The 13,679-nt window shown below is 35.0% G+C and overlaps 2 protein-coding genes across 9 annotated transcripts in view; one reads left to right on the top strand and one right to left on the bottom strand.

Moving 5' to 3' along the window:
* LOC102147527 (uncharacterized) overlaps window positions 1–13,679 on the bottom strand; it is a 109,507-nt gene that overhangs the window by 59,158 nt on the left and 36,670 nt on the right. For all 5 annotated transcript variants that reach the window (XR_011438531.1, XR_011438559.1, XR_011438562.1 and 2 more), the window contains one exon: window positions 7,515–7,615. The gene's annotated coding sequence lies outside the window, so the exon portion shown is untranslated. The remainder of the gene's footprint in view (window positions 1–7,514; window positions 7,616–13,679) is intronic.
* Window positions 1–13,679, top strand: part of RCOR3 (REST corepressor 3) — a 45,258-nt gene that overhangs the window by 7,859 nt on the left and 23,720 nt on the right. For all 4 annotated transcript variants that reach the window (XM_023640762.2, XM_023640761.2, XM_023640766.2 and 1 more), the window contains 5 exons: window positions 617–694; window positions 3,563–3,615; window positions 5,484–5,645; window positions 7,081–7,205; window positions 7,928–8,006. In XM_023640762.2, the coding sequence (XP_023496530.1) occupies window positions 617–694; window positions 3,563–3,615; window positions 5,484–5,645; window positions 7,081–7,205; window positions 7,928–8,006 (497 nt within the window). The remainder of the gene's footprint in view (window positions 1–616; window positions 695–3,562; window positions 3,616–5,483; window positions 5,646–7,080; window positions 7,206–7,927; window positions 8,007–13,679) is intronic.

Here is a 13,679-nt window from a genome sequence, read left to right as displayed (position 1 = left end):
TGCTTCTAGATTAGAAGTAGACTGATTACATTAAGAAGAAATGGCATTATTAACTTTTACACTTGTTGACTTTGTTTTCCTCTTACACAGAGCACATACTTTTATAAATGTGAAAGTTAATAAATAGAATTAAGTCTAAAAAGGAATAGCTGACAGACTTCTAGCAAGGAATAAGATTAAGTAAAAATCATAAAAAGCAGATACAAGTGTTTAAAAATTACAGTGATCTTAGCCTGTTTAGATACGGGGCAAAACGCTGTTAACCTACCACCTGAGGTGTGCTCTCTGGTTTTAAAAGTCAAGAGTTTTTAATGACTCCTAACTGATTTAGAAGGTTAAATCAGATTTATTACCTGTCAAGAAGTAGGGATATATAATGTACTTAAGAAAGTCTTTTTAAAGGGGGTGAACTTCAGTGTTTGTGAAATTTCCTTCATTTCCATAAATGGGATATTTACTATATTTAATGTAAGTCTGTTTTCCTTCTCTTTGTTTTCCTGTACTTTGTTTCCTTGTCCTCTTCTGTACTAAAATAGAAATAAAGCTTACTTTGTTTACACTTATTTTAAATGTAAATAAAACCCATCATATTCAAAGTAATTAATTTTTCCCTCAGGTGCTACAAAGTACACAGATAAAGACAATGGAGGAATGCTTGTATGGTCTCCATATCACAGTATCCCAGATGCCAAATGTAAGTTTTCTGAAATTGAATATTTGTGTCAGTAGGGATCTATTAACCAATTCAAAATGCAACTTTGTATTTGTTTTTGAATCTCTTAGATTCTCATAAGAAAATAGTTTGTCTTTGTTTTGTTTTGTTTTTTGATGGAGGTTGTTATATTAGAATGTTTTTCCTTTTGAAAGATAGGGGGTTGATCATTCCAATTTGTGTCAGGCCCAGGAAGACTGAAAAAACCTAGGATCTGATGGCATTGCTGCTTAAATCCTCAAGCAGGGGAGGGAGTTACTATGTAGACATCTGCACAGGCTTTTCCTCAGTATATGGAGCTGTAAAGACATGCCTTCAAACTTCAGAGAGCCCACTATCATTACCATTTTAAAGAGGAAAGGGGAAGGAACTGACTTCAGCAGCCATCAATCAGGTCATCTTGTGCTCTCCATTTCTGGACGGAGACCTTCTGGATCATTGACCATGCACTTCTTGAATCATGGTGTGGCTTTAGACTTCAATGTGATGTAGCGGACCTGATCCTTTGCGGCACATCAGATGTAGGAAACGTGCAGGTAACAAAACTGAGATCCCCGCCCCTCCATTCAGTTATCATTGAATTATTAAAACAAACAAACGGAAATCACTGAACAGCTATTCTAGCAGCTGTAAAATAAGCTTGTCTTTTTCAGATATTTGCTAAATCTTAAAAATGTCCCATGATTGTTTATTTAGTCCCAGGAAAATTAATGATGTCCTATAATCACGTGCATAGTGTTAAGTCTAATCATACATATTGATGCAATAAGAAAACTAGAAATTGACAATTGAATATTATTCTGCATACCTGATAATTCTTCCTATTTAAGAGTTTTAGAATGCCAACAATAGGTCTAGCTGGTAATCTAGGAATTATATGCCCTTGAGGCATTCTTAACAGAAAACACAAATTGTACATTTGGCCTGGCACTGTATACTGAGAAACCTGAAAGAGACTATCAGGTTTCTCTGGTTCAGTCTTCATTACAGGCAAAGATTTTCATTCACAAACTGAGCATCAGAGTGTCATTGGCTTTTGCTGTTTTATACAATGGTGCATTTCTTACCAAAGTGGAAAACAAATTCAGAAAGCCAACGTATCCTGGTAGCATGGTGTCCATGTGGAATATCCAATCAAAGGTCTAGGGCAGTGGTTTTCAACCCTGGCTGTGCATTGCAATCACTTGGGGGAACTTTTAAAAAACACTACTGATGTCTGGTCTCTGTCTCAAACCAATAAAATCAGAATCTTCAAGGGTGGAGTCTAGACTTACTCCTTAAAAAATCCCCCACTGATTCTACTGCACAGCCAGGGTTGAGAACCACAGGTCAATTTAGCCTTCTATTTATAGGACTATAAGACAGTTTTGTTAATCAGCATATATTTAGACCTATCATGTTTAAATGCTGTAGGTTCTGAACAAAATGTAATACTTGGATTTTCTGCATCAAAAGCTTACAGTCTTAGGGAGACATAATAACATCCATAAAAAATAGTTCTTGCTCTTACAGCATTACAGTCATGCATCACTTAACGACGGGGATGCGTTCTGAGAAGTGTGTCAGGCGATTTCGCTGTGTGGACATCATAGAGTGCACTTACGCAAACATATGGTACAGCCTGCTGCACACCTAGGCTGTGTGGCACTAACCTTATGGGCCCACCGTCATATAGTGCAGTCTGTTGTTGACCGAAACGTCGTTATGCGCGCATGACTGTATTGTTATAACAGCACGTTTATATATTAAACTGTACTGTACTGACTAATCATAATAGCAAACTCTCATATAGTACTTAAAACGTGCAGATTCTATCCTAAGCACTTCACATATATTAGCTTATTTAATCCTAGGAGGAAAGTACTGTTTTTGTCACCAATAGAGTGAACAAGCTAAGGTACAAACAGGTCAAGTAAATTACCCAAAGCCAAAAAACTAGTGACAAGGCTGAGAATCAAGCCTAGGCAGACTAGCTGTTCTAAGATCAGAATTCTTAACCACTGTTTCTCAAAAATGTGCTTAAAGAATTAATTTATATGTGTGTGTATATATATATATATATGGTATAAAAGATTAAGAGAAAAGATTAAGAGGGAGTGACTATATGGACGTCACAAAAACTGAGTCCTGCTAAATGTGAAGTGGTAGACTTCTCAGCACTGAGGCCTTAAAATAGCCAGTATATCATCATTGAAGCTATGCTTATCTAGTAATTCCATTGGCTTGATTGCATATAGAGGATGAATGAAAATGGAGTATTCAAATAGAATATTCAGACATCTTTTGTATAGCTAGTAGGAAGAGCTGAAGAAAATTTTAGGGATACTGTAGCTTACTTAGATGTGGTGTTATTCTGTATAGCTGGCAAAACTAGATAAACCATCCTTTATTACAGCAATCAGAAAGGAGGGTAAAGGATGATAAAGGCTTTGGGCTAACTCTAAATATGAGATGGAATCTTAAACAGCTAAGTCTCTTCAAATAAAGACTACAACAGAAAAGTCAAGAAATTATCTCGTATTTTACGCTGTAATTAGGCTCTTTTGGCTGCCCACAGATTAGATTTTTTTTGTACACAAAAATAATTATAGTAATGTCATTGCATTTAATAAGCATATGGTATATAGTCATAGAGATAAGTCATATCAAACAAAATTTTCAACCAAGTGACCTTCTGATCCTGTTCATAGAAGTAAAAGTCTTTTTTGTAACATTTCATGGAAAATGACTGGCTATGTTTTTACCCCTGGGCTATAAGTTTTTTTATTTTGCTTTGTTTAAAAAAATTGGTAGACCTGGCCAAATGAAGTAAATGAGAATAATTAATTATATAACATTGTTTCATTACAGTGGATGAATATATTGCAATTGCAAAGGAGAAACATGGCTACAATGTGGAACAGGTATGTAGAGAAACATTTTAATAATACTGCTTGCCTCAGTATTTACCAAATACAAAGACCATCTCATGGTAGTTTCTGTCCTAAGCAGGTGCCTAAGTTCACCCAACTTTACAGATACCATGAAAGTCCTAGCAAAGTCTGACCTTTCAACATGAGGGATTTTGCTTTTCTAAACATCGTTCATCTCGAGGGCATGAACATTTGTCTCTCAATACCTCTGTTTCTTATTCTGCTTTGAGTTCTAAAAGTATCTGAAAACCTTTAGGATTACTCTGGCAAATCCTTACCAAAAAGGGAAAAATTTTTTGAGTACAAGTAATTCTCTCTGACTTTTTAATTTAAAAGATATAACAGTTAAACTTTTTATCTAAAGAAATCTTTAAGACTTCTAAATTTTGAATGAAATAATTCCCCAAGGACTTTTTTTCAATTAGATAACTTTAAAAGGAGATATATATGGCATATGGTTCATAAAATGAAAATGAAATACGAATTCTTAAATCTCATTTCAGTGTGTTAGATCAACCTTTATCAGAAGTATTAGTAAAATAAGTGAATTATCTGTAACCTGGATTAAGAGCTAACTTTATAGTCAGTGACCTGTTTGGATAAAAAATAATTTCTGTGAAATTGAGATGTTTAAATGTAGTTAACTTTTTTGTGGATTTTGAAGGCTTTATGTATTTTGTTTTCAAGCCTTGACTTTCTACTTAATATTTGTTTGAGAAACTTAATCTTTTAAAATGTGACTGCGCGTACATTCATTTTCATGTTCATTTTAAAGAAGTATTACTGAAGTACAAAAAATAAGTTTAAAACTCATCATTTAAAAAGTTGGTATATCTCTTCTTAAAAAATAAAACTTGGTGCTGTCCTGGTGGCATAGTGGTTAAGTTCATGTGCTCTGCTTCTGTGGCCTGGGGTTCGCAGTTTCATGTCTTGGGTGCAGAACTACACACCACTCATCAAGCCATGCTGTGGTAGCATCCTACATACAAAAAATAGAGGAAGATTGGCATAGCTGCTAGCTCAGGGACAGTCTTCCTCGAGCAAAACGAGGAAGATTGGCAACAGGTGTTAGTTCAGGGCCAATCTTCTTCATAAGTGAAAAATAAAAAATAAAACTTTATTCCCTAAATGATACTCAGTACCTTATAGTAAAGATAAATACCTACTGCTTATTTATAATAGAAGGGAAAGTCGTGGCGTTGTTGGAAATTGTCCGTTTCAGGCTTTCTTGTGCTTTGGTAATAAAGTCATTGAAATTATTAATATGCCTTATAATAATTGCTTGTGTACATCATGATAATAAAGAACTTTAAAAAATATATGTGGTGAAATATTGTTAAAGTTTCACTTGAGGTTCTCTTATTTCTTGGGAGCATTTAGCACATGGTATACTTCTAAAAGGTTAAAACTTAAAAATTTCTCTACTAAGTCTCGACTGAGCACTTCTAGTGTTGTGTTATACTTGGTAGTTTCCTTTAAGTATTGATTTACTGGATATTTTTCATTTTAGCGTATTTTTCTCAACACATTGACAAATGAGTAAATGTGGGTGAAAGTCTTGATATGAGCCTACAAACCTGCGTTAGTAATTATAGTCACTCTCCTCAGCTCACTGTTTTTCCTAGATTCTGCAGCAAATATGGTATGTAAGAACATTCACTGTTCTGAGGCCCTGATTTAAAAGAAATAGATAAGTGAGCTCTGCTACCTGGGCACCCTGGTTAAAAGCCCCAAACTGTGAGTGTATCTTCAGTTGAAAGTCATGGGCTTCAGATTTTAACCAAATTTGTGTTTAACTCTCTTAAGTGTGATGGAACATAAATCCATTAAAACCAAAGGGGAATGATTTCTCTTCAAAGGCACTTGGCATGTTGTTCTGGCATAAACATAACATTGAGAAGTCCCTTGCTGATCTCCCTAATTTCACTCCCTTTCCGGATGAGTGGACAGTGGAAGATAAAGTCCTATTTGAACAAGCCTTTAGTTTTCATGGGAAGAGCTTTCACAGGATTCAGCAAATGGTATGGTAATTTTGATCTTACTCTGATTCATATCTGAATGATATCATATGCTCTTATTAAATACTTCCTAATTATTAAATACAAAAAAAGTTTTCCAGTCTAATTTTAATTTTTAAAAATAGTTTGAAATAGGTATATTTGCATACAGTCCTATTTTCGACAACTATTCTGTTGCATGACAGTTGTCCTATTTTACTGTAATACATTAATTTTTATTATCACTTACATATATGTGTAATAGAGTTACTAAATATGTTTGTTGTTCCAGGAAAAAAAGTCATAATTTCAATTTTATTTTTAAATGTTTCATTTTTTAACATTAGGATTTTATTTTCTAATTCATATTCCTTTGGATGTGAAAACCAATTTTTGACAATTCTGTATTAATTCATTGTTCTTCAGGTGCTGTTGCTTTTTTTTTTAAGGGGAAAAACTGCTCTTTATTTCTAGTTCTGAAATTTTTAATGTTGTGTTGAAATAATATAAACCTGAGAAGTTGCTGCATTAAACTCTTCTAACCTGAATGGATGAAAATTAGATAATTTTTGCAAATATATCTAAGTGTCTTCCATAATTGAAGGGAACATTTTTGATTGGGAGTGTGCATCCTTGTTTGGCAGGATGACAAGTTGGTGCGTGGTCATTAGTCATTTTAATACCCAGAAACTATTTGGTAGCTAAAGACTGTTTGCATTATTTATGATTTTAAAACCTGGATTTAAAATAAAATGATTCCACAAATTCATTTTTAAGAATTGAATAGCTTTTCTTGAAAACATTGTGCTAAGTGAAAGAAGCTAGACATAAAAGGTCACATATTGTATGATTCCATTTATATGAAATATCCAGAATAGGCAAATCCATAGAGACAGAAAGTAGATTAGTTGCCAGGGGCTGAGTTAAGGGGGGAATAGGGAATGACTGCTAATGGGATAGAGTTTCTTTCTGAGGTTATGAAAATATCTGCAATTAAATACTGATGGTTGTACAACTTAGTGAATATACTAAAAACTTCTGAATTGTATGCTTTAAACTGGTGAATTTTATGGTATGTGAATTATGTATCAATAAAAAAATTTCAATTTATAGAGGGAAAAAAAAGAATTGAATAACTCTAATGAAAACAGATATTGGATAGTAACATTGACTGTGCTGGGGACTCCTGGGGCCATTCTCACCATGTGAGTTTGTAACATTTTTCTATCCCCTGCCCCCTCAGAGCAAATAGGAATATTCATTCAGAAATGTCAGTGACATAGGTGTGGTGGGCTACCAACAGTTTTTAGCTCCATAATTCATAAAGGTACCTGTGAAAATATTTGTCATCTATGCTTTTGCTAAGTATCAAAGAATAATATCAGAAATATTGTTCATTGTGTTAATCAGAGTTTATGAGTTAAACTTACTGATATTAACATGATTCTTTTTTTTCAAGCTTCCAGATAAGACAATTGCTAGCCTTGTAAAATATTACTATTCCTGGAAAAAAACTCGATCTAGGACAAGCTTGATGGACCGCCAGGCTCGTAAACTAGCCAATAGGCATAATCAGGGTGACAGGTGGGTTGGCTGCCTTTTATGATTACATTGTTAGGGGCACTGTTATTGGGTGGCTTGCATTCCCTAAGGTGGAGAAATTATCGCAACACATTGTAAATACATCTTATCCTTACATACATGTTTCTGCTCTGACAGGAAGAGCTGAGTGATCAGAAATCTTAATAGTAAGACCTCCTCAACTCTTTAACTGTTAATCATAGCCAGCAAACATTGCAATCAATGCTTCCTTTTAATATTGGTATATTCAATACATACATTTGCAATATATTGAGAAATACATTCTCTAGAAGATGCTCTTTCCACAATTACCTGAGTAACTGAAGTCCGCATTATTGTAGATGTATATTCCTGGTAGTATAAAATCATTTTTCTTCCTGGTTTTTGTCTGCCTTGATCCTCCAACTGGAGAACTGAAATAGTAAGTATTATATCGAGTTAATATATCTGTTCTCTTTCCCAAATATTTCTTTCTAAATATCTTTCCTACTGGGTCTCTATTTTACAGCTAGAAATGTTTACTAATATGATTCTATATGCCCCAAAGGATAAATGTTTCTAAACACTACAGAAATCTAAATTATAAAAGCTCACCTTCCCAAGGACGCCTCCTGTTCTGTTGGGGAATATTTAGTAAAATTATTAGCAAGGTATATTACAGTTTGATGAGAGCACCAGACTAGAATAAAAAGAGAATTAAGTGTACTATCTTTGTTTGTTCTCAGTGATGATGATGTGGAAGAAACACATCCAATGGATGGAAACGATAGTGATTATGATCCCAAAAAAGAAGCGAAGAAAGAGGTAATGATGATCATTAGAGTGCTTGTAATTGTTCTACAAATCCACTCAAGAGTGAATAATATTTCATATTAAGAAAAATGTTTTTATATAATGCTTTAGGAGACAGTAAATTTCAATGTTAATTAGAGGTTTTTGGAAAAACAGTATTATCGAGAACTCTGATTAGCCAGTGGCTTAAGTAATTTTTGGGTTATCTCATCCACACAAGTATAAAAGCTCTGCCACAATCCCTACCTAATTTTTAATCCGTAGAAAAGAAATAAAACCACCCTCAGATTATATAGTATTAGGTGTAAAATTATGCTTTCTGGGTTTGTTACCCAATTTTTCTTGAAAATACTTTGTTACATGTTATAGGAAATTAGAAGTTAGTAACAGGTTATACTGACGGCAGTGAAAATTGAAAGCTGCCTCAAAGGAAGAGCTGGAAGAATCCCCCACTAGAAAGGCACTCATATTCCTCAATATGATGGTAATGATAATAACTTAAAATCATTAAGGAAAGGCTAAATTGATATACATGCTCATTTATTAATGCAAGGAATTATGTAATTGTAAAAAATAGACCAGAAGTTCCAGGTAAAGGCTTGTGAGGTATAGGCAGCTGTAGAGTAGCGAAAATAACCTTGACACTGGAGACAGAATGTGACCTCAGCCAGTTTAATGACTCCTGTTGCTCTTAAGGGACTCAGTGCCGTGGCCCAGTCTGGTCCTTGTCATCATCTTAAACTCTTGTCAATGAAATTTTTAAAATCCTACTCTTATCTCAACTTGATATTTTACTAATTTTCTTACTACTGCTAAATGTTCTCAGACTCTTCGATTCCTTCATTTTTTTCCAAGTCTGCCTTGTTTCCTTGAGCCATAGACCCAATGATCAACTACTTAAATTGCTCCTTTCCCGATGTTTTTAACTCGCCATTTCCCTTATCTTTCTGCTATACTTTCCTTAACCCCATAAACCTGCAATGCTGGATCAGTTGCTGTTCTTGGTCTGAGAGGCACAGCAGGAGAAAATAGCACAATCATGTAAACTGTTGCTACTTAGAAAAAAGAGTTTCTGATCTCAGTGTAGTCGTTAGAGCCTTTCAGTTTTTAACGTCTAAGCCTCAGGTTTTCCCACTGATAAAATGAAAATAATAGGATTGTTTTGAGAATCAAAGACGTAATATGTATAGAAGCACTTATTACTGTACCCAGTATGTAGTAAATCTTAAATAAAAGTTGTTTTCTTATCTGAGCAGCTATGTTGAACTATTCATCCCTTTCTACACGTTGCCTACCACTGCTCCACTCCCCGAAAAACTTGGCCGGTAACTTTACCTTCTGCTTTACAGAGAAGATAGCAAGCAGAAACTCCCTTAAATTCCAGCCCTTCCCCTAACCTCTGTGCTACCATCCTACCCTTTTCACTTGGGTATATTTCCACTTTGAACACTGTATTCAAATTACTGTATTTTGCTCACTAAGCTGTAAATTCTTTGCAGTCAGGAACTGAGTTACATTGTGCATCTTGTATTCCCTTGCACTTTACGCAGTACTCATTGTCCACTTCCTTGCAATACTTTATATGATCAGACTTTTAAAGTGTAACAAATGTGGCAATATGAAATGATATTCAATAATGTTTACGGAATGAACAGGTTGTGCTGAATGCCTCAATAAGAAAGGTCTGTTCCCCTGTTCTGTATAGTTTCACTGCTTGTTTGATTCTAGCCATCTCTTCATATCACCTTTAGGACTTTTCCCCTCAGTTATCCCTTCTCTATGCCTATCAGCCTTTTCATTGCAGCCCAAGCTATACTCAGGTCTTCCATTTAAAAGCATAACTCTCTCTCAACCAGCCTGGAAAAAACTGCACTCCTTAGCACTGCTTCACTCTTGAGTTGCTTCGGCCAGTCCTCTGTCCCTTCACTTCACTGACGCTGCTGGCAGAGGTCACCAGTGACCTCCTAATTACCACAGCCAGTGATTGATTATTCATTGTCTTCTACTTGCGCTTTCTATATCATTTCAAGTTATTGCCCCTCCCTTTTCCTGAAAATCTCTCTTTGACTTTTGTAACACCATTCTGATTCCTGTCTGCCTTTTTAACCATTGTGTCTCAATTTAGTGACTGACTTTTCTCTTTCTCTATTACTCTATTCAGTTTTTCATTACTGTTTTTAATTCTCTCTTAAATAACAGTAAATTTTGTGCTTTTTGTCTTTGTTCTTCTGTGTGACTGGCTTATTTTTATGTTCTCATCTCTTCTCTAAATTATTGAAATTTTCTATCTTATCTCCATGCCTGCAGACTCTCCATACCACACCTTCCAGTCCATTCTTCACTTTGTTGACGGAGCAATCATTTTAAAACCAGATTTAGTGCTTGCAACCCTTCCATGGCTTTGTCTGTAGGATAAAACACAACTCTCTAGTTAGGCATTCTCCTCCCCTCCCTACATATTTCAAATTACTAACAGTGTTTTAGATAAGACTTTTAGTTCCCTGGCTTTTGTCTTATGGTTATATTGGTCCCTTTTTTCTGGAATTCCCTTTCTTCCCAAATCTGCCTAGGAAATTCCTCATAACTCCACAAGATGTAGCTTCTGTGAAATCTCCTGTGCCTTATCTTGAATTGACTGCCTCCTTATTTTTCTTTAAATCTATTGCAGTACTCATTGAGCTGAGTGGTAATTATTTACTTACCGTCTCCCATCCCCCGCCTGCCTCTCCCTGGGTAGTAAGCTCTTTAAGAGCAGGCATTATTGTGTCTTACCTACAGGGCCTGGTACATAGCAGGCATTCAGTCAGATTTGTTATAATGAATGAGAATATGCATTATAAACTCTTAATTACTGTACAGATAGGAGAAATTAGAGATTTGAGTTTAGTTATCTAGAAAGTGTATGTATCTGGAATACTGTTTTGTCCAACTATTTGAGATGATACAAATGCATTGGTCTTTTGTTTGCCTGTGATCTCGTCCTATTGGCAAATAACATGAGAGGAGTATAAGTTAAAAAGTATTAAAAAGATACTGCAAGGTGTGGTCCAGGGCTGGCACGGTCTGTCAGCAGCTTTCATTTCTCTGCTCCTTCACAACAGATAGGGACACCAAGCAGAGGATGATACTGTATTATTGCCTTTAACACAGATCTTTATAGCTGCCTCTGCATGTTACTGACACATTATATAGAAGGGTTTTTTTTAACTTTTAAAAATTGTGAACTATACACACCACAGAGTATGTGCAGTTTAAATAAGAATAATAAAACAAACACCAGTGTGTCCATCACTGGGCTCAAGAAACAGAAGTCCTGTGTGTATGTTTCCTTCACTGCAGCCCACTCCCTTCTCACCAGAGGGAACTTCTGTCTTGAAAAGGGAACCCTACTCTGAAATTTAGCCATTATTCACTTCCCTTTATTAGAGTTTTATCACATATGTATGTCTCTCTAAGCAACTTTTCATTTAGTTTTTTCCATTTCAAACTTTATTTAAATGGAATCATATTGTATGTATTCTTCAGCTACCTGCATTTTTTTTATTGTCCAACATGTTTTTGCAATTCATTTTCATTGTTATAGTATTCCGTTTTATGTATATGCCACAACTTATCCATTCTCTTATCAGTGGACATCATTTCCAATTTTTGGTTGTTATGAACAATATGGATAAGAACACATCCTGAATATGCATATGTAAGAGTTCCTTTGGGACAGTGGTTCTAGCTAGGTTTAATATTGCCCCCATAGGGGCATTTAGAAATTATGGAGATGTCTTTCGTTGTTACAGTGATTATAGGGCACCACTGGCATATAGTGGAAAAGGGATGCCAGCTCTCCTGAAGTGCACAGCACTTCTGCCTTAGAGATTATTTTGTCTAATATAACTTTACCACCTTTCTTTTGTTAAGCATTTGCCTGGTATATCTTTATTATTTATTTTCAACATTTCTATGTCCTCACGTTTTAAGTCTGTGTCTTATAAGGAGCATATAGATGGGCTTTTACGTCTTGTCTGGAGAGTTTATCCCCTTTATGTTGGTCATGATCACTGATCTCTTTGTATTTTTGTTCTTTCTTATTTTTACCTTCTATTTGACTTGATTTTTCTAGTTATCTTTTCCCTCCTTTGTGCCTTTTTTCTTTTTTTGGATTAAGAATCTATCTCTCATTCCATTTTTTTGCTTTCTACTAGTTTGGGGATGTTTCTATTTTCTATATTCTTATTGTCTACTCTGGAAATTTTATCCTACATATTTAACTTAAGGTCTAATATTGGTGTTTTTAATGACTTTCTGGTTAATACAAAGCCCTTAGAATGCTTTGAGTTCAACCACTACACTCCTGATTTAATGCTATTTTTGTCTGGTTTTAGTTAGATCTTGGTTTTTTAAATCTCTCAAATTAAACATACGTTCAGTGTTTATTTAGATTTACCCACGTGTTTAAAATTTACTGTGCTCACCATTCTTTCTTGAATCTTAGACCTTTCTTTGAAAATAATTTTCCTTTTTCCTGAAGTTCTTTACAAATTAGATTAGTGAAATCTTTTGGTTATAAACACAGTCAGTCTTACACAGTCAGTCTTGGTATGTCCAAGTGCCTGTTTCTCCTTTGTTCTTGATGCCTTAGTTTTACTGGCGTTAGACTCCTAGTTTGGTAGTTATTATTTGAAGATATTATTCTCCTGCTTCTGATTTCTATCATTGCTGTAGAGAAGTCTTGCAGTCAGGCTAATTGTCGTCCTTTGGAGGTAATTTGCCTTTTCTCTGTCTGCTTTTATGATCTCTTCTTTGTCTTTAGTGTTCTATAGTTTCACTTCGATGGATCTGAGTATGGATTTCTTTTTTTAAACTTGCTTTGGATTCATTCTGCTTCCTGAATTGTATGTCTTAAGTTCTGTAAAATTTCCATTTGTTGCCTCTTTGAATATTGATTCTCCCTCATTCTCTTCTTTCCTTTCCTTTGAGAATCCTTTTAGAAATATAATGGACTTTCACATGTCTCTTAAGCACTCATATTTTCCCTCTTTTTGTCTTTCCATATTTCTATACTGCCTTGTGGGCATTTTTCTCATATGTACATTCTGAGTCATTAATTTCTTTTGAGCTCTATCTAATCTGCTAAGTGACCCATCCATTGAGTTTCTAATCTTGTTGATAATATTTTTTTTTATTTCTGGATGTTCTTTTTGGTTCTTTTGCGTATCTACTTGGTCAGTTTTGATAGGCTGATTCCTTATAAGAATATTCCCTATTTTCAATGCTGTCTTTTATTTCTTTATACACTATAGCACATTTATTGTATTCTGTTTATCCAGTAGTTCTAGTGTCTGCAGTCTTTGCAGACAGAATTCTGTTGTTTGCTTCTGCTGTCTCTCACTTATGGAGATTGTTTAGCAGTTTGTGGTTGGGAGCTCATTTTCCTTGGAACATACTTGTGGAAAATTCTTGAGACCTCGGTTTAAAGTGCATTCTTCTAGAGACAGTTTGCATTTGCTTCCACTAAGTGTCTGAAGGCTCTGCCAACCTGAGACACTTCGAACTAAATTTTTGATTTGGGGATTTGCAGGCCAGACGGGTCATAAATTTAGTCCCCAAACCTGCCTGAATGTAGGCTTATGGTTAGGAATTCTCAGGGGAGACTTTCTTTGGTTTCTTTCCTTTCCATTCAGCCATGGGTGA

This window comes from Equus caballus, chromosome 5, assembly GCF_041296265.1.
Source record: "Equus caballus isolate H_3958 breed thoroughbred chromosome 5, TB-T2T, whole genome shotgun sequence".
Lineage (NCBI taxonomy): Eukaryota > Metazoa > Chordata > Mammalia > Perissodactyla > Equidae > Equus > Equus caballus.
The sequence above is the reverse complement of the archived record's forward strand: the minus strand, read 5'-3'. Positions and strand labels throughout refer to the sequence as shown.